At 34.8% G+C, this 23947-nt stretch overlaps 1 protein-coding gene and 1 long non-coding RNA gene across 3 annotated transcripts in view; one reads left to right on the forward strand and one right to left on the reverse strand.

The window, feature by feature from the left end:
- Window positions 1-23947, forward strand: part of LOC140690424 (uncharacterized) — an 84558-nt gene that overhangs the window by 47140 nt on the left and 13471 nt on the right. The window lies entirely within an intron of this gene.
- Window positions 1-23947, reverse strand: part of CCDC102B (coiled-coil domain containing 102B) — a 184475-nt gene that overhangs the window by 3308 nt on the left and 157220 nt on the right. Inside the window, exons 8-9 of one of the 2 annotated variants that reach the window (XM_072952138.1) lie at window positions 22894-22963; window positions 19177-19243 (exon numbers count right to left, since the gene is read on the reverse strand). In XM_072952138.1, coding sequence (XP_072808239.1) covers window positions 22922-22963 — 42 coding nt within the window. In that variant the 3' untranslated portion in view covers window positions 19177-19243; window positions 22894-22921. Of the gene's footprint in view, window positions 1-922; window positions 962-19176; window positions 19244-22893; window positions 22964-23947 lie in introns of those variants that run through there. The other variant, XM_072952139.1, reaches the window with a different exon arrangement.

The following is a 23947-nucleotide window of genomic DNA, read 5'->3' on the forward strand; positions in this document are numbered from 1 at the left end:
CATTTTTCAAAATGGGAATTTCTAAAAGTAGAAGACATTCTTAAAAGTTAAGTGTATGTCACTATTAATTTTTGCTATTTGAGGTTGTCAACTGCATATGCCATAGAAATGACTGTCAAAATTTAATCATCAGAAGTAAACAGGGAACATCCACTGTGCTACTAGAAAATCATGTGTGATCGAATCAATATTTTTGTCCTCATATCTGACTGTGTAAGCAAGTTTTACAGCCAGAGTTCTATAGTGTTCTTGACAGACATGGCACTAATAAGATAACATTGCAAATCTTTAAGAACTGTGTGACCATTCTACTCAGTTTTCTTAAGCACCAACTCATATGTGCCTACTGATGATGTAAAACTCAGAAACATAAATTTGTGTGGTGTAAATATCAAAGTTAAATATTAAATCATGAAAATACACCAACAATGGAGATCACTTAAAACGTAAAAAATCAACAGATATTTTAGTTCATTGATGTAATCTGCATTTTCTCGTAATCAGGACAATTTTAGTAGAAATATTTAAATGATAATTGAAGTTATTTAACAGTTACAGCTATGGTAGGAGGAAAATACCCTGTATAAAATATTTAAATAAAAAAGTGGAAATCTACACAGAGCATTTTCAAAGTACAGAGAATGTATGGAATTTATCAGGAATATAAAATAAAAATTTATAGAGTTTCAGCTTAATTTTTGAAAGACAACAAAATATAATGAATAGATATTCACAGATATTATACAATAGATTACACTTTAATAATATACATTCTAGATGCCTTAAAGAATAATAGAATATTATTGGGTGTAAATGGTTTCTTTGTATTAGAACAGAAGAGCAACATTGAATCAAATTGTTCTATACTCTGCATAATTTTTAGTTAGCTTAATCTGGTTATTGTGAAGGGCTAGACACTTACCCTTGAATTCAAGGCCATTTCTCTTGTCCTTACAAATCACTGTGGGTATAAAAATGGGGAGATACTCCTTTAAGTCAATTAAATGCCAGCTTTCTTATTCTGAAATATATTTCTACATAAAAATCTAGCAGTGAGCTAAGGTATTGCTTTAAAATGATGAGGATAGTAGAGCAGAATTTAGAGGACACAAGTAAACAGGGATACCAACCAAGACAAAAACATTAATGAAAAATTAATCCATCTACAGAAATGTAAATTGTATACAAATAAACATGTGTGAAGATCTTTAGTTAAGTCAATATTTTACCTGCTTCCTATCCCTCAAGTCTTTTTCACCAAATTATACTTCAGTTTTGTATGTTAAAAGAACAGAAGTAATGACTGCATGTGTGTGTATATTTTTATGTCCGAAACCAGAACATTGAAAGGTGTTCTGGGGGGAGGGTATATCTCAGGGGTACAGTGTTTGCTTAGCATGCATGAGGTCCTAAATAAACAAACAAACGAGCAAATAAATAAATAAACCTAATTACCTTCCCCCACCAAAAAAAAAAAAAAAGTGTTCCAGGTAGTTGCATTAAGAATGCTATTAAAAGTGTAGCTCATTGTAACTGTGATTGTGAGGTACTTGGCAATCCTATAAAATAGCAGTTAGATAAAATTTAATATACAATGTGGTTATTCATTCATGAGGTTGATTAAATTTGGTTTTAGTTTTCTTTTCCCCCGTACCATGAAGAACAAAACAATCATAGGATGATTTTACATTTTATAATCTCATTCACGAAAAAAAGAAAAGATTTAGAAATACAGACTATATAGAAAAGAACAGATTTGTTCATTCACACTGAGATTTGTCTTCTCTAAACCCAAATAAAAGATGAAAGTCTACTGAGAAATCATATAAGTCAATATTAAATGCAAATAAATATATGAAATGATTACCAGATCATTTTCTTGTAAGTAATGCAAGCACAGGTGTGCAAAACATCCCCCCAAGAAAGATTAGAATGTTTGTTGGCTGTCTTGGAATTCCATCTTTCAAAATGTCAGAGCTTCCCTTACAATATTCACCTTGCCTCCAAAACTTAAATATAAGGTTTTACTGACATCTGTGCTTGGATTCTGGGCTCAGAAACAAAAAGGACAGAAATGGTGCTTCAGTTTCTGCAGATCTTGTATATACTATTACATTTTTCATCTGAAAAGTGTATGTTTCAAGGATTTATTAACTTACAAGTCTAGAAAAATTGGCAAACTAATACTTAACATTTCCTTGTTTCTACTCTATAAAATGTCTTATTCAGTTTCCCACCAAAATACCTTTTGCAAATTAATTTGAAATATAAAAAATGACCCTTTTTACTTATTTGCAACACAAAATTATCTAATCCAGCTGCCACGATAGTGAGCTTTTAAATAAAGGGAATACAGTTAAGAGGGGTACATACTTTATTTCTTTAATGAGAAACTAGTATTTTTCACTAAAGAAAATATTTCCTATACACATGGTATGTTCCAGACATTCTAAGTGTTGGTTATAAAGTTGAGCAAGACAAGCAATATCCCTGACACCAGGGAGCTACCTTTCTGTCGGTCTGTCTATGTATCTATCCAACTATCCATCTATCTATAATTTATTGTAACTATTTTATCAAAACAGTCAACACATTGCGTCCAGAAAAAAAGACTATTAGCATGTTGGTATTTGGTTACGTTCGCTTTGTTAGTTCATCTTAAACGTAATATAAATTATCAGAAGATGCAATGCTCACTGCCTGATCTTGTTTTTAAATGTGTGATTTCTAAAATAGCTAAAAGAAACGTTCCTAGGAAAGTGTTATGGGCATTCTTCGGATGTATTTAACTTTAATAGGAAATACTAGTCAAAGGATGTTCATGAATAAGTTGAACACATTCTACTTGCTTACTATACAACTTTCCACAAGATCAGAACGTGATATAATATCTATGAAATCAATAGGCATTTGAAGCTATGATAGTTAAGGTAATGGCTATCACTATCTGATGATTGAAGAAATTTTTTTTTTTTCTGTCAGAAGTAGCTTAGCTATTCCTGGAAACTTATTCTCTTTACTCTCTTCAATGTGAAAATCAATACAATTGGACAAGTTTCATGCAGATTTCTGTTGGTATCCTTATGAGAAATGCATACATTTAATTATTAGTCTGGAGACAAATGACATCATTACTATAACATATTACCCATGAATGTATTATAACTCCTTTTTAATTCAGGGCCCCTTTCAGGACCAAAAAGAACTTTATAAACTTCTCAAAAGGAATTTTGAATACTTGTTTTGATTTATTCAAAGATGCCTTCTAAGATTTTGGGAATTTATTGTCTTTAGTTTGAATTTTTATCAAGAAAATTTATCTAAATTATTATCTCTTTATATTAACTGGGCTGTACCTTGTCTTGGGTATGTATTTTGTCTCTACCTAGTAGCAAAATTGTCTCATTTTTCCAGTATTTAAGCCACTTTTTTCTTGCCTATTTACAATCTAGTGATACAAATTGAATAGCAGATTTACTGGTTATCTTTGTTTTTTGTTTCTGAACTCCATGCTTCCCTGTGAAGAATGGTATTTGATATGTTTAAAGTAGAAATCCTAAGTAGATAGTGGAAGTTCTTTATTTTCTTAGTTTTGATCATGAATATGGGTTAATATTTTTTGTTTTATTATTTTATGTAATAATCATATCATTTTTCTCAATTGGTGTGTATATTATTGCATTTCTGATAGAGAACTTCTCTTAAAATCTCAGAATAAACACCATGTGGTCATGATGAATATATTATAACACTTCTAGATTCCCTCTGCCAAGATTATCACTTAGAATTTTTCACTCAATCACAGATTAATCTATAATTCTCTTATACTATTTTCATCAAGTTTAAGATTCAATAATTTCCTATCTCATAAAATATCTTAGGAAATATGCTCTTTCGAACTTTCCTAAAACGTATTTTTTATCTGTTGCTGAAAGTTTTGATAAAACTCACCTATGAAAATCAGCTATAAAACTTGGTTTGTTTGTTTCAAGGAGGAATGAGGAATTTGATGTGTAAGTTATTTAATAGTAATTACTCCATCAGCTTTTTTACTTTTTATGGAGTACTAGAAAGTATTTTCTAGAAAATTTCAAATATCTCAATTTACAATTTTAATGGATTAAAGTTTTTCAGAATCTTCAATTGTATTTTATAAATATCAACTATAACTCTAGTTGTTTTTAAATTTTTTTTAAATTAGTTGGGTGTTTCCTCTTTCTTATTGATCAATTTTGGTAACAGGTTTTTGATGTGGTGAGAAATTTGGGGGATTCTTTGCTGTAAGGAATGTCTTTTTTCCCTCTCTCCTTCCACTTAACTTTATAAACGGTGAATTTGGTTTTTGCCACTCAGAGTCATACTCCCAGTCACCACGGACCACATTTGGATCCAGAGCCAGGCAAACTCTTGGCTGCAGCTGTACTGCTGTTTTGTGTTTCTGTGTTGTTTCTGGCCAGTGAAGAGTTTTATTTGTACCACTAAACATGCCTATGTTTCTTAATGACTTTTTAAAAATAGGTCTTATTTCTTACTGCTGCTTAGAGTGGAGGCAGGACAATCAATGCATCATCTCACTGTATCATCTTGACAAGGATTGCTTATATACTCTCATGTCAGCAATCATTTTACTATGAATGCGTAAATTATTTGTACCATTAGATTGTAGTATGATATCCAAAATGCCATTACATCATATGGTTTGTTTTTATTCAGCCAGAATCTTAAAAAGATTGTATAATTAAACCATCAAACAGTTCCATTTTCCCAGATGAATGATGATCCATTGGCAGCATTTTGGAAAGTGTAACTTACTGTGCTGAAACAATAACTCAGATGGTGGTATCTGAGTGACCCATAAAAGTTAATACAATTTTAGAAGGGTCTAATATAGTCCCAAAGAAGAGCTGGGAGAAAGTAGGTCACTCTGTAAGCAAACCTCTACATCCCAAAGAATAGTGGTGATAAAAAAATGATTCAGAAACAGGGGCCACAGTAACAAAATAATTCAATTGTGCAAATTGCTTCATGCATATAAAAGCAAGCAACTGTGTCTAGTATTTATTTATTTTAGAAAATGTATACCAGTTCTTTAACATTGTTTATGATTACAGTGGGCAGTATTAGAATATTTCACTTAAAACCTTTTAAAGTGCTCTGACATGTATTTTCTCATATGATCATATTACAATTCTGTGCGACAGGGTATAGATAACGTTTCTAAACCTAAACACACACACACACACTGAGCTAAGGTGGGTAGATAGATGTTACATGAGTCTCCTCATTCAAAACAATTGCCCTGTTTATTATAATGCAGACATACACACCAAGATTGTCATTTTCTTTTTTGACAATAAGAATTAATAGGCAATGTGAACACAATAAAGAATGTTTTGATGTATCTTTGTTAATGTTAGCTAAAGAGAAAAACATCTTTCCCCCATAAATTTTTTAAACATCTGTATTTTATTTGAAGAAATTCAAAATTTCTTACTTGTACATGGAAATCTGGGTCATTAACCATTCACAGGGATGAAGAAACAGGCCTAGTATACAGCTTACAGAAAGCAATGATGATAGAGCATCCAACATGGCATGTCATTTTTTAACCCAGTGAAATGTAAGAATAATTCTTATTTTTAATTACATCTTTGAGTAGTTTAATTTCAGAAGAAATCACAAAAGGAAAAAAATGTATGTATCACTGTCTTCATAATTCCTTTGGAAAAATAAAGGAACTCTTGTTATAAACTTGTAAGTTTATAAACAATTCAACATAAGGCTTAAGTTATATTAAATGTAATGAGAGAAACTTTTTTTTAAACAATAGGAATTATCAAAAAATAAAATAAAATTCTTGGTGAAATAGTGAATTCCTAATTCTGGGATGATTTAAGTGCAGGTGATTTACCAGAGGGATTATGACATCAACGTGATGATTGCGTAGGTGATCTTCATGGTTTCTTCCAATTTCAACTGTCTAAGATTCTTTGGAAATGTTGACTGATAAACCTCCAGATGTCAATTTTGGAAACTCCTCCTTTCTGAAGTTAAATATGATCTATTTCTTCTTTAATTCAATGAATCTTTGTGTAACAACTAGTATATACCATGTACCACACAGAAGCACTGGGCATAGAGTGGCAAATAAAACAAAGAAGGACATGATCCCTGCCCTCATGATACTTATATCTGGTAGAAAATACAGATGTCAAACAACAGCACATACCTGGATACCAGTAGGAAATCATATTTTGATATGTGACATGAACTAAAAGGTCAGATTGCTATGAGATTAAGGGTAAAGTTCTATATGATCAGGAAATGCCTCACCAAGGGAGTGACACTGAAGCTGTCACCTAAAATAAGAGAAGGAAGTCAGGTGAAGAATGATGAACATGTCATGGTCATAAAAAAAAAACCAAAACAGGCTGTGCTAGAGGATAGTACGTGGGTAGAGCTTTGGAGATTGAGAAAATTTTAAACATCAGTTCTTCTGATACGTAACAGATGTGCAGAGAACAGCCTTGAGAATGCTGACATTGACCCAAGTGTCATGGGTCCTTGTAAGGAGTTCAGTTATTTACTGTTGGTTTAATGGGAAGCTATGGAGAAATTTCACCCAGACAGGGATAGAATAGATACTGTGCTTCTAGAGTTCCACTCTTTAATGTGGCGTCTGTACTGAAACCGGAGAGGTGAGTTGGAAGCTAGGGTAGGAATCCAGGGAAGAGACTGTGATAATCTAGACCAGAGTAGTAGCAGGCAAGTGGGGGGAAATTTAAGGGTAAAAGGAGATTTAATCGAATTGTCTGATTTATTAGGGAGTGGCTGAAGTCGATGTGAAGAACTAATGGTTTCTGAACAAGACAAAATAGCTGCTATCAGACCTTTCCAACTGTGGTAAAGTTATAAAAATGGGGTGAAATGTATTTTAAAAATGTATAAAAACAAGTTTGAGAGAAACGGACCACACTGAATTTTGAGAAGAGAAGCAGATTAAACCTGCATTTCTCACTGGGGACATTTTTCAAAACGCTGTACAGAGAAACAGAGCCAGACAGAGAACCCTGGTCTCACTGAGTGAGGAAACAGGTCAGAATCTGGGGCTGTCGGAATGGCTGGGATTTAGAGAGTATCAGAGAGAAGGAAAGGAAGGAGAAGCCCTGCAAACATCTGCACAGAATATACCCGAGGTCCTGTGGCAGGCCCTAAGCTGGCCATGTGCAAGGCAAGAATCTAGAAGGTCCAGCGGAGAACAGACTGAGAAGCTTCAGTGGGCTCGGTACTGGGCAAATGCCGGGGTCCCTTCCCGGTTGTACTGGAGAAACACATGAGGCTTTCAGTTGAGACTCCAGAAATACTGTTCCCTGCAAGTAAAGTCATGCCTTAGAGGTAAGAGCTCTGCTCTACTAGGGGGATAAGTTAAAATACATCTGTGCTGAAACGGATTAAAACCAAGCCCCAGCAGTGTCTCGGTCTGTTCAGGCTGCTGAAACAGCACACCGCAGACTGGGACGCTCCTAAACGAGGAACGTACGTACTGAGGTAGCTCATGATGTACGAACATGATACAGTTGGAGGGGTATGCAATAAAATGATGAAATGGAAAATAGACTTAAATTTGAGTAACTCACAACTTAAATGATAATTCTGCATTTAGATAAGTATTTGTAAGCAATGTTCTGTAAAATGCTACTGATGTGTGTAATTTCCTTTTCCATGCAGTATATTTGTTTTTCAGAAAATAGATTTTCCAGAAATTCACTTGTTACAACTGAACAATTAGAGCAGTGTTACAACTGATAGTTTTCAACAGAAATATAAGTAATCACAGACTTTATTTACATGCTCCCATTTTGGAGGGAAGGCCCTAGAGACAAACCTTAGAAAAACAATAGTGGATGTTTTTAACCTGTGGCTTTGGGTAGAAAGTGACCATTGTAAGCAGTCCAGATGGAAGCCAAAAATAAGAATAATTAAGGAACATAAAATTTTAAAAGTCAGTCACAGCCAATAAACTTCCCAAATGTGAAGGATCAGGTTATCAGATTGTGAGTCTCTCTTACTTCATCAGTCCTTAAATAAGGCAAAGTTCAGTTAAATCTGGATAGCTTAACAGAAAATGTATTTTTACTTTATATCTTAATGAGATCCACTTAATGTTGGTGAAAATATTTTCAACAGAAAATAATTAAGGGAAAAACCTGTAATAACGTGAGATCCAAAGATATATTCCAATTATGTTAAATAATAATTGACCCAGAAACTTATATCCCACATAACTAATATACAAAAAGGAAGCAGACGATATTTTTCATAAATTCATTCATTAAACATTATTTTTTCAGATGTTCTGAAGGTTATTAACATTAATTTATGAAAACATTGGTTCATTAGCTCAATGCATAACCAACAACAGTGATTGCTATTCCTTGATTATTATTATAATTAATTATATATATGAGATTTTAAAATGTTTTTCTACTAAAAATGCCTAGAAATACTATAATAATGTCAGAAAACCATTTAGATCTTATTTTATGGCTAAATAGTATTCCACTGTATATTTACATAAATCACATTTTCCTTATCATTCATCCATTGATGGACACTTAGGTTGTCCCTATGTCTTTGCTATCGTAAATAACGCTGCAGTAAACATGGGGGTTGCAGATATTTTCTCAAGTTAGTGTTCTCATTTTCTTCAGATAAATAATGAGGTGAAATTGCTGGATCATAGGGTAGTTCTATTTTTAATTTTTTGAGGAACCCCACATTATTTTCTATAGTGGTTGCACCAGTTTAGAATCCGACCAGCAGTGCACGGACTTGCCTTTTCTCCTCACCCTCAGTGGCATTTGTTACTGCTTGTGTTTTTGATCATAGCCATTCTAACAAGTGTGAGGTGACAGCCTCATTGTGGTCTTGATTTGCAGTTTCCTGTTGATTAGTGATGCTGAGCATCTCTTCATGTACCTGTTGGCCATCTGTATGTCTTCTTTGAAGAAATGTCTATTCAGATCTTCTGCCCATTTTTTAATTGGAATTTTTTTTGTTTTGTTATTTAGTTTTATGAGTCCCTTGTGTGTTTTGGTTATTAACCCTTAACAGATTAATGATCTGCAACTATCCTCTCCTGTTCAGTAGGTCATCTTTTTACTTTATTGATGGTTTCCTTTACGGTGCAGGAGCTTTTGAGTTTGATGTAATTCCACTTGTTTGTTTTTGCTTTTGTTACTTTGCTTTTGGTGTCAGATCCAAAAAATCCTCGCCAAGACCAATGTCAAAGAGCTTGCTGCCTATGATGTCTTCTAGGAGTCGTATGCTTTCAGGCCTTACATTCAAGTCTTTCACTCACTTTGAGTTAATTTGTGTGTGTGGTGTAGGACAGTGGTCCAATTTCATTGTTTTGCATGTGGGGGTCCAGTTTTCCCAATACCATCTATTGAAGAGAATGTCCTTTTCCTGTTGTAAATTCTTGGCTACTTTGTCATATCAACTGACCACCTATGTATGTGTAGGTTAATTTCTGGGCTCTGTTATCTGTTCCATTGATCTATAGGTCTGTTTTTATGTCAATACCATAATTTTTTTTCCTCCAGAGGAGGAAACGAAACACCCAGATGGTGCTTGAGTTTGCTTACTCAGGTTCTGCCGCTTCCTGACCAAACCCTATCCTCTCTCCACACCCCAAAATTCCAGTATATTATTTTCCAGTGCTGCTGAATGTTTTAAGACTTTGCAGGTTTAATAGGTATTTTAATAGGAAGGTGTCAGAACATTTCTAATATTAACACAGTGCTGCCAAGTTGTTATAGATCTCATTGCTGAAAAACCAACATCTGGAACAAATTTTATTCTTACCCTTAGTCCCCATGACTCACTGTCTAAGTGGCCAAGGTGACTGTCATTTTGTTACAAGTTTGAGCTAGTGATGTTTTCTCTATTCTATTAAGACCACGTATTACGAACGCTACAAAAGTTTTAGAAAGTGAATTGGTAATAATGTAGGTGATTATTATGACTTGAATAAATCTCTCATATAAGAAAAAGTAAGTAGACAAAACACTTAGCAGAAAAAAATAGCAAGGGCATTTTATCAAAGAAAATGTATCAAAATAGGACTGTGAGAAGTCAGAATAAAGTAAGCCTCCAAAGAAAACCTAAAATTTGAGATTCTGTGTGTGTGGGTTTCATTCTCTTACAAGGTGGAATGTGAAAGGGCCTTCGAGATGGGGGCATGAGATACCAGTCATTAACTAGACATAACTGCTTACAAAGTGAAAAAAGAGCTAACAGAAGAGAAAGATAAAAGGAAACCTGTAAAAACAGATATTAAAATTGTCTTGAATGCAGAGTACTAGCAGCAACGAAAAATGATCAGATGTGAAAAGCTACTGCAGAATTCAGAGGGAAAAAATACCTAAGAGTTTAAAATGCTTGGAGATAATATTGATGCGGTGAAAAAAAAAAAAGCAGAGCAAACATGTATTGCCTTTGCTGAAGGAATAACTGATGATCATGAGGAGGAAAGAAAACACAATAAAAACATGTAAAAAATAATAGAGCATCTGGAATCTTCCTCGACTGAAATGTAAAGACTTGAGTACATTTAATCTGTTACACTCTTCACAATTACATCCAACTTATTCGCTACATATTTACATTAGCATCCTTTCCGTTCACATTCAAAGTCAAAGACTGTGACTAATTTTTAGTACCTTTGTAAGAAAAAAAGTGTACTGTCAAGTATACTGATGACAGATAGCTAGCTCTTCTATGACACCAAGATGGTAGAACTGTTTATTGTTGGCCAAAATTGGTGAGCCTAGAATTATATGCAATCCAAGTTGTTCTTCACATGCCAAAGCAACAGTAGCAGCTTATTCTTGGACAAAATCACTGAAACGTGGATACCACGTTACTGAGTGAGGAGCCAAAATAAAGAGGTCACTATAGCAAGAGATAAAGTGTCAGTGAAGCTTTAAAACTAATTAAGAATTCAAATAAAAATACCTAAATATGCTTTCATTTAAAAATGCAAATACGAAAAACATCTTAAAATTATGGACAACAAAGAAAATACTAATCTGGGTCTAATCCCTGCTAAATGAATTAATAAATATGAATTGAGAGCATGACCTTTATTATAAACTTAAATGTATAAGAAATTATGACTTTAATTAGCTGGATGAAGGAGATAAAATACTCAAGGAACTGTCCCCCGCACAAACAGAGCTCAATCACCTTAAAAGTGACATGAATTTAGGGATTCAGAAATAGGGAAAGGGGGATATGGGTTGACTACAAACATCAAAGATGATTAGACATTGATTTAAATCTAAAGCGTAACAGTTAAAAACTGGAAGTCAGGGTGAGTAGAATGTATGTAATAAAATGATTTCTACCTCCAGTTTATACATTTTTACTTCTGGAACTTGCAGAAGGGCAGGAAGAACAAAAGCAAATATTAAGATAATTCTTTATATAGGAGAATATTTAAAATGTAATTTTATTCCTCATTTTAATTACAGAAATGTAATTAAGAGGTTCAAGATTTTAAAAATGACTTGAATGACTCTTAGTGGAAACAAAATCAAGACTGTAGAACTCCCAAATTGGGGGCAGAGGATAAAACACAAAAGCAATACCGCACAGCATGGTCCTTACAGGCAAGCCCAGAATGCACAGGCCACATTAAGCAGGCAAAGGCCATAAAGAAAAGAAGGCATACTAAATTTTTATTTATGACAATTTCGTTAATATTTTAAACCTTTTTATGAAGAATGAAACATTGACGTAAAGTAACATCCTTCTGTATTCTCTATAAAAGAGGCATGGGTGTGAACCTGGGAAAACAGAAGGCAGTTTGAGCTCACCCCGGTGCTGGTTCTTATCTCTGCCCTGCACCTGCTCCTCTCCTGCTCCAGACCCTCCTCTCTGCTCTCTGTAAAAATGCAAAACTGTGGGCGCAGATATGCAGCTCCCAGAGGATCTTCTGATGTTTTGATTTCTACCAGAATCAGGGGAGTGGAAACCTGTATGGGACCACGCGGTGGACGGAACTGGGCCGATACAGCAGGAAAAAGATGCAGAGTTGTCTCTAAGGGGGATTTTGGTCCCTGTAGCAGGTCCCAGCTCAGCCCCTGTGAATCCCTTAGTGGAGCTGTGTGTGTGCCTCACTGTGCCTCGTATTCCTAAAGGGTCTTTCTTATCCTGAGGGTCTGGTGAATTTACGGAGAATGACGTTGGATGTTTGCTTGTCTCAACGTCTCCTGGTTGGGAGATATAGCTTGAGTACTGGGGGCCAGAGAGCAGAAGAGCTTTTTCCCCGCAGCTCCCCAGCCTGAGTCTTCCAGTATCTCCAGCGTAATACAGAGCAGAAATCCCTGGTCAGTCCACGAACATCTGATTTGCCGCAGCTGAGGGACTTCAATATTTTCAAGGGAATAGCTACTGAACGGACCAAAAAAATCAATTCCAAATGGTGATCCAGAATAGTACTCTGATTAGAATAATCCCATGGGGATGAAACCAGAGTTTAAACATTATATTTTGTAACTAAAAAAGTGACAGCATTTTATAATTTCTTCTGCTTGAAAATAAGAGATAAGAGATCACCCCAGGCCAATGCTACTATCAGCAACTAGAAAAAAAGGCCAAATTTCAAAAATCATAACTTTAAAGGCATATGAAATGTGTAGACATAACAGAACTAGAAGGACTAAACTCTTCAGAGAGGAGAGAACCATTTGGATGTGAGCTGACGACAACCAGGTGTCTATTATTTTACACCCCTGGTGAATATGCCAGTTCTGCTGGCTTGACTCAGGCAGAGCATGGCTGCCGGGGGCTGTGGCCGGGAGGAAACAGGTGATGTATTTAGGGGCCACGAGGGGCTGCGATGACAGATGCAAATAGAAGGCCAGCTTTCCCAAGACATTTGTGAATTCTGAGGGTGTTTGGCAGGCTAAAGAATTAAGCCAAAAACTTCTGAAAAGAAGGAAAAAAAAGTCTCCTACATCCCACTAGAGAAAAAGGCCTAGAAATACGGGCGGCAAGAGATGAGCGCCTCAGCAAAAGCTGGGAGACACCTGAGGGCACGTACCAATCCTGGATGAAGACAGAAGCCTGAGAACAGCAGAGGCTAAAACCAACAAGCAGGAAAACTGCAACTGGGCGGAAACAAGAAAAAGAACAGGATAAAGGAAAAGTTAATATTTACCTCTTATCTTCAAAAAGGTCCAAAAGGACAAAGCATCCATAAATGAAAGATGATATTAAAGAGGGCAAGAAAAAGCTTTAAGGATGAAAATTTTTACCTTAATAACATCATTTTATTAAGTTATGAGAAACATACTATAATAAATGAATAATTAAGCACAAAAGATACAGACAAGGAGTTTAAGAATGTTGAGAAATGGAACTTCCAAGATAACAGAGCTATGTCTAAATAGGAATCACTCCCTGTTAGTTTACCAGATACCATTGTTCATTTGGAATTAACTTACTGAGTCATAAAGGTGGCCTGAAGAAAAAAAATTAGATAGGTACACAGAAAATTATATAAATAAACAAAAACAGGCGATTATTAAATGTTTCAAAAAGGAATAGGGGCACACAGAACGCTGTTATAGTACACCACGGGGTTCCTGCAGTAAAGCATCTTAACATTTTCCTGAAAAATATAACTATGTAACTCAAAATGTGGCATAAACTATCTTGGCATGCTGAAACAGGGGAAGAGTGGTTGAGGCTGTGGCAATGTGAGAGTCAAGTCTTCATCCAGGAACCAGTTCTCAGAAATAATGTAAAACTAGCAGGGAAAGCAGATCACGTAGAAACGTGGACCTCATGGACTTCAGGGCAGTAGGCTCTGGGGAATGAGTTTTGATTAAAATAAATTTTAAAATTTCACGAAATCAAACATGTCATAAGTTATAGCTTCTGGGATTTGCATTTGCTTAAAAAGGCCTTTCCCAAATGACAATAAAACTCAACGTTTTCTTAATACTTTTACCACTAACTTCTGTTATCTCTTTAAATTCTACCTGCAGCTTAATTTCGTACCGTTTGTTATTGATGCTTTAACCAACTTTTTATCTACTTTCAGATTTATTTGTAATGTTGCTAATTTAGATAAACTCAGGTAGAGGGCTAATGGACTCATTCACTGTTCAGAATCTTAACTTCGGTATGCTATTATAGGGAAAAAATACAAAATTTATTTTTAATCTTTTCAACGTTACTTTATAGTAACGTTGAAATATCACAAATGCTACTGTCATCCCCAAATAGAATTTTGTTAAACTAACACATATTGTATGCTTTTCTACTTTTTGTGGTTATTACAAAGTTTGAACTTTTAAAACAAAGGAAATTTCATCCAAGAGGAATTAGTAATCCTTCCTCAATTAAAGACTTAACCATAGCTTTCAGTGGACTACTGTATAAGTTTCTAGGGGGATTGTGATGTGTGGACACATATATTTTGTAGCCTCCAAGTAAAGTTTTTTTTCCTTTTCTAAATAATGAGTCAGATTCTGGAAGCCTTAACCCCAAACCCCACTGCAGGAATCATTATCAAAATTACTAAATTCTATTTAGTACTAAATTCTATGTAACAAAATAGAATACTACATTCTATTTATACTAAAATTCTAAAATACTAAAAATACTAAATTCTATTTAACAATTAAGCTGAAAGAGTCACTTCTTAGACGCCACATTTCATATCAGAAAATGCAGTCCAAAATGTATTTCATACTTAGAGAAATTAGGCTAATTAAAGATTTATATATGAAAGCTGTATTTCCATTCAACTGTAACATTCTGAGTTATTATCCACTCATTCAGAGAATAAATAGACCTAAAAGCAAGCTAAAGAGAACTGATATAATCTGATTTTATGTAACTGAGTTAATCATAAGTCTAAGAATATAACAGAATGTTCTTTCACGAAATTCCAAGTACTGATCTGAATACTTTTATCTTTTTTTAACACTTCTATTGTGATATGATTCCTGTACAGTAAGCGACACATTTCAGATGTACAAATTGATGAATTTTGAATACTGTTATCTCTTTATCCTAAATTACAGCTTGATGTTAAAATAAAATGTCTTACTTTTTAGTTTTAAGTTCATATTCGTCTACTTAGTCATCTCTTGCTACTGAACAATTTGTTGGATGCTAACAGTTAAATTGGAGCAAACGTTAAAAGTAACAGAACCTTAACTCCTCCTAATATCCCTTTTTGGGAAATACTCTGCACCCTACTCATCACTGCCATTCCTAAGATCCTTTATTTGTAGTGACATGAACCGAAAAGTATGGTCAGATTTAAGTATTAAAGAAAAATATATTACATTAAATGAATAAATTGAAAAAATTATGAATGAAATCCTGGCCAATGAGAAACACTTTATTGGTGTATTTCTCTTCTTTATTTAATCTACCCTCAATTTAAGCCTCATAAAATAATCATTAAACATGTCAGACTTCTCTGAAATGACACTATTAATCTACGCTAAATTGTAAGGTATGGTGGCAAGCTCATAATTAAACAGGAATTGTTAACTCCATGTTACAGGTGAGAAGACAGACGTCAAGGGATCAAATGAATTGCTTGAATGTCTTATGCATGTCTGGAAGTCTCCTAACCTCTTCCTCTAATAGGTCTTTGCCCATCCACAGACATCCATATGACACTTAGGTAAATACAGCTATTGAAGCCACTATTTCTCACCTGTAAAATGGAGATTCTAATTTCTATCCTATAAAGCAAGTAAGGTAGTGCCCACATAGAGGAAAAAATGAGATCCAATGTTAATATTATATGTGTTCCAGTAGCCCTTTCTTATATCACTATTTTTATTATGTGAGTTGTTCTTTAAAATTTTTCCTAGTCAACTACATTCTGTTTAAAACCCAATTTTATTTCTACTTCTCTTTTAAAATAATGTAGAATTATATATTTGCTTTTCCCTGTTTCTTTATCTGAGTCATCAGCGTAGCTCCTGAATAGGACAGATTTCTTTCACATTACTTGTGTGACTGTGGGATTGACACCTCACTCCAATAATTACAGTTCAAGTTGGACTCAGGAATATTTTTTTTCCATGGAGAATACATACAAACATGAGATATGTTCAAATAAGAACAATATTACATTCAGCATAGAGGCTGTTTTCCTAGTTAAACTTGCCAAGCTGTTACTGCAGAAAATAATTACATTGGTCTGTTAGCATTTACTTTTGAATAGATCTTTGTAGTGTTCTGGCTTCTTGGTGGATACAGTGTGTACAGATGTTTGAACACATCTCTGAAAATTATTCTCTTCTTAGGAGCAGAATCCTCCTCAATGAGCAGAAATTTTCAAATGTTATTTATTAGTTATGTCCCCAAGTGAATATAAAATTTAGCCTTCATTTGAAGATACAGAAACCAGATATTTCAAGTGATTTCAGAAAACATTGGTTACTATCTTCCCAACAGTATAACACAAAGGAAAATACTGTGTGTACTTCTTTAGAAATGGATCATGCCAACACGTTGAAAAGACATTAAGATTAGAAATAATACTAAGATTAGAAATAAGCATCCTTCTGCTTTCCACTGCATCGGGTGTGATGTACCCGAAGTTCAGGCACAGTGGAGAGAGCTGCACGCCCGCTACCAAGGTGAGAATGCTTTGGAGAAGATTCCATTTCCCACACCAGTCACAGCCTACGGCTTTATTCCTAGGAATAAGTGAGCGCCAGGCCGGGTGGGACACGGAAGGCCTTTGCGTTCTGGAGGGAGAGTGCACAATGTGTGTTACCTCAACACTAATCTTTAAGTCTGTAACAGCTCCCCTTGGGATGTGGAGATGACACCGTATTTTCAACAGTCTGACTTAAAGTCAGCTAACAGCTCCTTTCTTCCATGTGTTTTTATAAACCTTTGTAAGAGCAGCGTCATAAAATAGGCATTACTTTTTCTGTATCTATTCCTTCATATTTTACATGAATCGGTGGTACTTTGCAGTATAATACCAAACATTCCCCATTGTGGTAGCATTTCTTTAGGTGGTTCAATATAAACTACGCATAAGTTACTGTAGTTCTAGTATAAGATATTTCTATTTGAAACTGGTTAATATAACAATGCTGAGGGGTATTTAAAACAGTATTGGGGTTTCTTGATTAATGTGGTTATGAGTATTCTCATTTAAGAAAATATTTATATTTAAATTTTCTTTTATTCTCAGAGTTTTCTAATATTTATAATTCTAAAGATTTTCTTTAAAGTGACAGATAACATTTAAAGACAAAAAATTTGACATTTAATTTACTGGTTAATGATTATCTTTTTATATCACATTTTTCCTGACTTTTTTTAAGTCTAATATAAAGGAGTTTCGGGTGTGTAACGGCAGGATTATTAACTGCTGTTTAGTAGAAGATGTAAATTATCTTACCAAGAGATTTTAAAACAGGTAAGAAAACATACCCAATAGGAGGTTACAGGTTTAAGGAGTTGAAGTCAAGGGCAAGTATTATTACAATTCAAAAATTTTCTGGGGGGCATTGCCAAGATTTCTTTAAAGTGATTTTTCCTTTTTCCGCAGAAAATTTGCTATCTAAAAGTGTTTGCTTAAAGGAAATTACCTCCTAAAAAGCAGAGTGCAACAAATAAGCTAATATGTGTTGCATATTTATAAATGTCAGTTGCTGTGTCAGACACTTATACACTATTTCATTCGATCTTTATTAAGGGAGTATTATATAGTTCCACAAGTAACGTACTCAAGGTCACAGAGATAATAAGCAGCAAAACCTCTCTTCTGACTGAGCTGCAGAAATAGGGGTCAGAGAAAAGCCTAATCGAAAGTCACTGCGCTGGTGGCACCTGCATTGCCCACAAAGATGATGACAGCCATCGTCATGTTTGTAAAAGACATGAGCAACGGCTATGTAAGGTTACAGGGTGTCTTTTTTTTTTTTTTAAGTAAATTTATCTTAAAAACTGAACTATGAAGCAGTAAACTATACTACATAGAAAAGTCTTAAATATTTCTCTACATACAATTTTATATTTTGCTTTGTTCATACAACTCAAAGGAAATCACAGCTTTATTTCCACCTAATTTACACTTAGACACTACTTTCAATGCTCGTGGGCTTTCCTATGACTTTACTGCAAAATGTCCATTCTTAGTTTGTGAGGCGCTTGTTGCTTTTCCTTAACTTCAATCCCAGGCAATCTGTTTGTATTAATTGGAGAGCAAATCTTAGCTGGGTCTCCTTCAGTCTCCTTATAATGCAAACCATATTGTTTGACACTTCTGCCCACTTGTGCCTTGTATGAAGAATTATACCAAAATTATTGTTACCTCTCTGGGCTGAAAACATTTTCCACACAGCGTGCCACCCCTACCACATAGACTTGTGCATATGTGATTTTTTGCTTATCAATTACTTAAATCATTACTTAAGTAAGGTGATTCTCTTGTCAACTACCCAGCAAATTGTATGGTTTACAACATATATTTTCTTGCAGATGTTGTAACTTTTAGCTCTATATGAAATGTATTCTGAAAGCTCCTTTTGCCTTTCAGAAATTTTATACCTTTAGAATTAGTTGTTCTTAAATGATATTTAAATTGCCTTTATCATCACATGCAATATTTGAGAAATAAGAGCTAAGAAGCCCCTAAATTTAACTATTTTGTACCTGTAAGTTCATTTTGTGAGTATTTCTAGTGAGCAAAAATTTTATGGATATTTAAGAAAATATGAGGGGAAACAGGACATCAGGGTTTCCTTATCTAAGGCCCCAAGCTTGAATTCAACACATTTTGTGAAATAATTGCCGGTTTATTAAGTGCCTGAGTTTCATTTCCAAGTTTTCATTTGTTTCTTTCTGTTCATCTAAAGATCTCTGGAGCTTATGAATCTGACTCAGGAACTCATGAAGCTGAAAGCAACATAGAAAACGCTTCAGTTAAGATGATTTTCAGATGATGACTTGTTTTCATAGAATCTTCTAAAACTGAACAACTTGTATGAATGTAAAACTATGGCCTCATGCACTATAAATATATTTATCGGGCATGTTTAAATAATTTGCAGGTACTTCTATATTTGATGCTCAAATTACCTCAACTTTATTCCATGGCGTCCGTAATATATACAGTGCTATCTCCTTGGTTTCTTCTTTTTTTTCTTTTAGGTCAAACAAGATCCCTTCTAATTGCCTTTGGGAGGTAAATTAGTAAATAATTTTACAAGATAATGCTTTGATGTACATAATCCAAGTTTACCTTCTTACCATTAAAGTTCTCCCTCATCTAACCTGTGCAGGTTTTTTAAACTTCACTTTCCTCTAGTCTCTACTTTAGACCAATAAACATGGAACTAGAATTTTTTTTTTACAGATCTTTCTATTTTTTCTGCATTTGTTAATATATTAGGTTTAAGTTGCATTGTAATAATTATACTTTACTTGAAGTTAGCTATTCAAATCAATGTCTACTTTGTTAGATGTTACAGAAATATTTTAGAGTAAAAAACTATCCCATATAATTAAAAAATTCCTACAAAATTCTCGCAGGCTAAGCATACAGACTGTTTTTTCTTCTTGGGGTACACTCTTAGATCCAATTTCAGTATTTGGGGAGGAATCAAAATGCTCAACATTCATGGCTCATTAAAAATTAATTTTCAGAGATAATTTTGTTATATACAATCAAGATAAAAATTAGAAGAAAAAGGTAATAGGCTAATAATCAGGTTTGGCTAATATTCTGGAACAGATTATTTCACATTTTCATCATCTTTCAAGTACCTACAAAAAAAAAAAACCCCACTTACATGGCATTACAATGCCAGGGCCTAGGACAGTTCCTAAATGATTTAATTAATGAGAAATGTTATCTTTTTGTATTTTTTTCTTTGATTTATATATTTTCAGCTTTTATTCTATTGTTTTGGATTTTAATATAGGAATACCAATATGGGATATACAATAACTATTTGGAAAGCTAAATCACAGATAGGTATTAGATATTTAAGAACTATTTGGTACAACTAGATGAAAAAGAGTTTGAGTAGAATATGATACTTACAATAGGCTACTTATATTCAAAATTGGAATAATTGAACTAAATTTCATAATGCATTTTGGAAATGTATACCAAAAGTTTTAACATTCATGTTTTTTAATGTCTGAAAGATAATATCAAAGACACATAACACCTCTTTTTGCACAAAAATTTTTCATTACGTTCATGAAGTCAAATTGACCTGAATGGTTACTGAAAGTTTTATGTTTAATTACAGTCCATCACTCTGATAGAACATTCGGCAGACATTTGAATGTCTAATTAGATTTCATTATGCTGTTTTACGATATTTAACTCCAGAAAAAAGGCTCACGGTAAGTAAGGGGTGACATTTCTGATGTAAAATAACACAAAAATCCTGGTGGAAGTGTTTTTTAAGGTTTTCCTATTTTCTGAATTTGTGTTAAACTTTTATAAAACTTACAATGAAAAAGAAACGAACTTTGAAGTTACCTGTAAGGATGTTGTGAATGCGGAGGAAAAGGTGTAACTCAGGCCCTCACAGTCTCTCATCTGGGCGCCCCAGAGACCTGGCTGACATCCAGGTCTGATTATATCGCCCATTTGACAAGTCCCTGACCAGCTCTCAGTGCCCAGAGTAGCACATAAACCCTCCTCAATTTTCTCTGTCGTATCGCCTCCTTCCACAGTAATCCTAGACTTTAGTTCAACCCTGACCCTTTTAGCTTTCAGGCCACCAAAGACTGGGTTCGGTGGCAGGGCTGGTGCTCATGTGATTTGTTTCTTTCCCCTGCTCTTTTCTCTGGAACGGACCACCATGCTACTCCTAAAATCCTGTAAAACAGGCTTCTTAAACTCTAACATTCTTATGAGCCACTTTAGAATCTTGTTAAAAATGCCAATAATGATCCAGTTGGTGTCATGCAGGGCTCCAGAGTTTTCTGCTTCTCAAGTTGCCAGATGATACTGATGCTGCCGGCCCCGGGAACACACTGAGCCCGGGTCAGTACAACTGCCCTGGCTCGAATGATGTAGCTTTCCTGCCATTCTCTCTCTCTCTGTTTTTTTTTTTTTTCCCCTTGAACTTAAACTTACCAGACTAAATTATAATAGTCATTTTCTATCTCCTGTAGATGGTGAGTTTCTTGCAAGCGCTACGGATATATATACACACAGGCACACACTTTAACTTTCCCTGCCCCTGCTCATGCGCCAGATCCCATTCTCCATCCCCACCCCACGGCCACCATGCAAGGACATACAGTACATCCTCTGGTTTCTTTTTCTCTTTGGTCATTTCCATCACTGGCTTTGTACTGACTGTGCTTTCTGCCTAGAACTTTCTTTCAACAGTTACCTGAATGATTAACTTTCATTAACATCTTGCATGTAATTTATTCAAATCTGAGGCTAGACACCATACTTAATGTTGCAAACTGTTCCCAAAGCAAAAACATTGTTGTTTTTTTCTACCAGTTCTATGACTTATATATTAATTGTCTCGGTCTCTCACCACTGGAATGCAAAATTCATTTTATAGTGCTTGGAATAGTATTTGCATGTTTTTTTTTTTAAATGGATACTGGATAGGCTGAACCAACTGATGCCCTTCCACTTTTGCTAAATATCTTTGCCAAAAAGCAGGCTGTAATTGGAAAATTTCTATACCAATAGTATCCTCAAACTTTCATGTGCCAGATAAATCCAATTCAATATTTACTGTTGAGTACAGAATAATTGCTTTGTTCCTATTGCGACTCTGGTAAGGTCCCAGCCAGTCTGGCTGAAATCTGGGTAGATACCCAAAAACTTCCGATTCAAGAAAAATAAGTATAAACCATATATTAATAATCTGATCAGACTGGCAATATAATAAGGATAGTCTAAGACTTGGTGACATGGAGACAGCGACTTCAGCTAAAAAGGAGTTGCAATTCCTGAAAAATACTAATCTCCATCACTGAAAAGAATGGAAAATGAAGTAAGAAGACTAGAAAAGGAAGGCCCTGTTAGATGCTACAGACAAGAGCCCATAAACTCATTTTTATCATAGATCCTTGTCTAAATCTAACTGGAAACCACTGACAATCAGTTCTGATACATCTTTTCCATTAGCAACTGAGCAGGACCCATCCCTGTCCTAGAAATTGAAGTGCCATGTTTAGCATCGGCTATTCTGGCAACTCCATCTGGCCAATCGGCTCCAACTCTGCTCCAGGGCGTCCGCAGTGGGGAGCCTTTATCGTCTCTTCACTTCGGAATCTGATTAAAGTAATGAGGAGTGATGGCACAAATGCACCTGTTCACAAGTCCCCTGAACCCAGCTCACGTAACACAGAGCCTTTGTAAGGAGTAAGTGAGCATGACAGCTTGCTGACTTCAAGTAATTAGTACAGACTAATTTTGCACAGATATTTTTAATTGGAAGTGAAATATTCTGAACCATTTTATTTAGGATTATAGCACAATATGCTCTTCACCAGGAAAAAAAAAGTCACAATCACTAGGAGAATTTTACTAAAACTGCCTGGTGCTCTGATGGAAAGTGGTTGCCTTTGGAGAAGTTTGCTGAATATACAGTGTGCTCCACGATTCTACACATTTTTCAATGTCAGAATTAATTTCACACTATTAAATATAGTATCTTATTGCTACCTATATGGAAATTATTGGACAAATACCTATTTAATGACTCCAACTAATTCTAAGATATGCAAAATTAAAATGAGATCTCATTATTAACTGGGTAGAAAATATCCTGTGGTCTTGTGATCCATGGTAAGTGTGATTTACCAGAATTACTTACTAGTTTCCTTACTGACCTTCTTTCTAAATACACGTCATTGAACTTCACAGGACTTTCATGAAACTGGCTGCTAAATTTCTTGAGATCTCCACGATGTTAAAATAAACAGACAGTAAGAGTAAATATGACATATTATTTCAGTTGCTATAACATTTATATATTAAGCCAGATCGAAATTAATTCTAGGGTGTCTTCAAAAGAATTAAGTCAATTGAACATATCCAGTGATTCCAAAGCTCTTAAGAATATCTTAAATAATTGTATTACTTGAATCTAGAGTATTTCATTGCTTTACCTCTATCTAATGAACTTGTGAAATATTCTTTAAGAATTGGATGGACGTTGGTGCCTGAAGTCTAAAAATTACAGGTATTGCTTTAAGATGCTCTAGATAATCTGAAGTGACACTATTGATATTTATATGCAAAGCATTCTGTTTAACAGTTGATTTCTATCGGAGCTATTTTCCTTTTCTTTTCAATAAATTAAACCAGCACTGTGGTCAGTGGGAGCTAAGTACTTAACATCCTACAGAACTGATTCTTAATTTGTGCCCGGAGGGACTAATACTGAGGACTTGTTCCGGGTACCATAGCAACTGCAGAATCAAAGCAATGATGTGATGAGGCAAGTTTGTAGTTGAGACAACACTTCAGGATTCCACTGGGTCACCTGGGGCAGCAAGATCGCAAGTGTTTCTGGTGTGGCGTCTTGATAGGGGACACTTAATTTTATCCAAATTAAAGCAACTATAGAGCATCTCTTTCCATAGAGTAGAATAATCCCATGGAGATGTGTGATAAAGTGCGAAAGATGTGTGATTTGTAACTAGCATCTCCCAAGGGTTGTGATGTGGATCTTTATTAAAACTGACTTCAAGTTGCATTAACCTGACCGATATGCTGATGTGTCTGTGCAGAGAATGAGGTCTTGTCCAACATCAAAGCATGACAAAATACTGTCAAATATTAATTTTCATGACAACAGCACTTGTATTCGATCAGCACATGACGCACACACTGGCACTTCCCTCTGAGACTCTGAATAGGGGAGAGCACTGACAGAGCACC

The sequence above is a fragment of the Vicugna pacos genome, chromosome 30, assembly GCF_048564905.1.
Source record: "Vicugna pacos chromosome 30, VicPac4, whole genome shotgun sequence".
NCBI classification, from domain to species: domain Eukaryota; kingdom Metazoa; phylum Chordata; class Mammalia; order Artiodactyla; family Camelidae; genus Vicugna; species Vicugna pacos.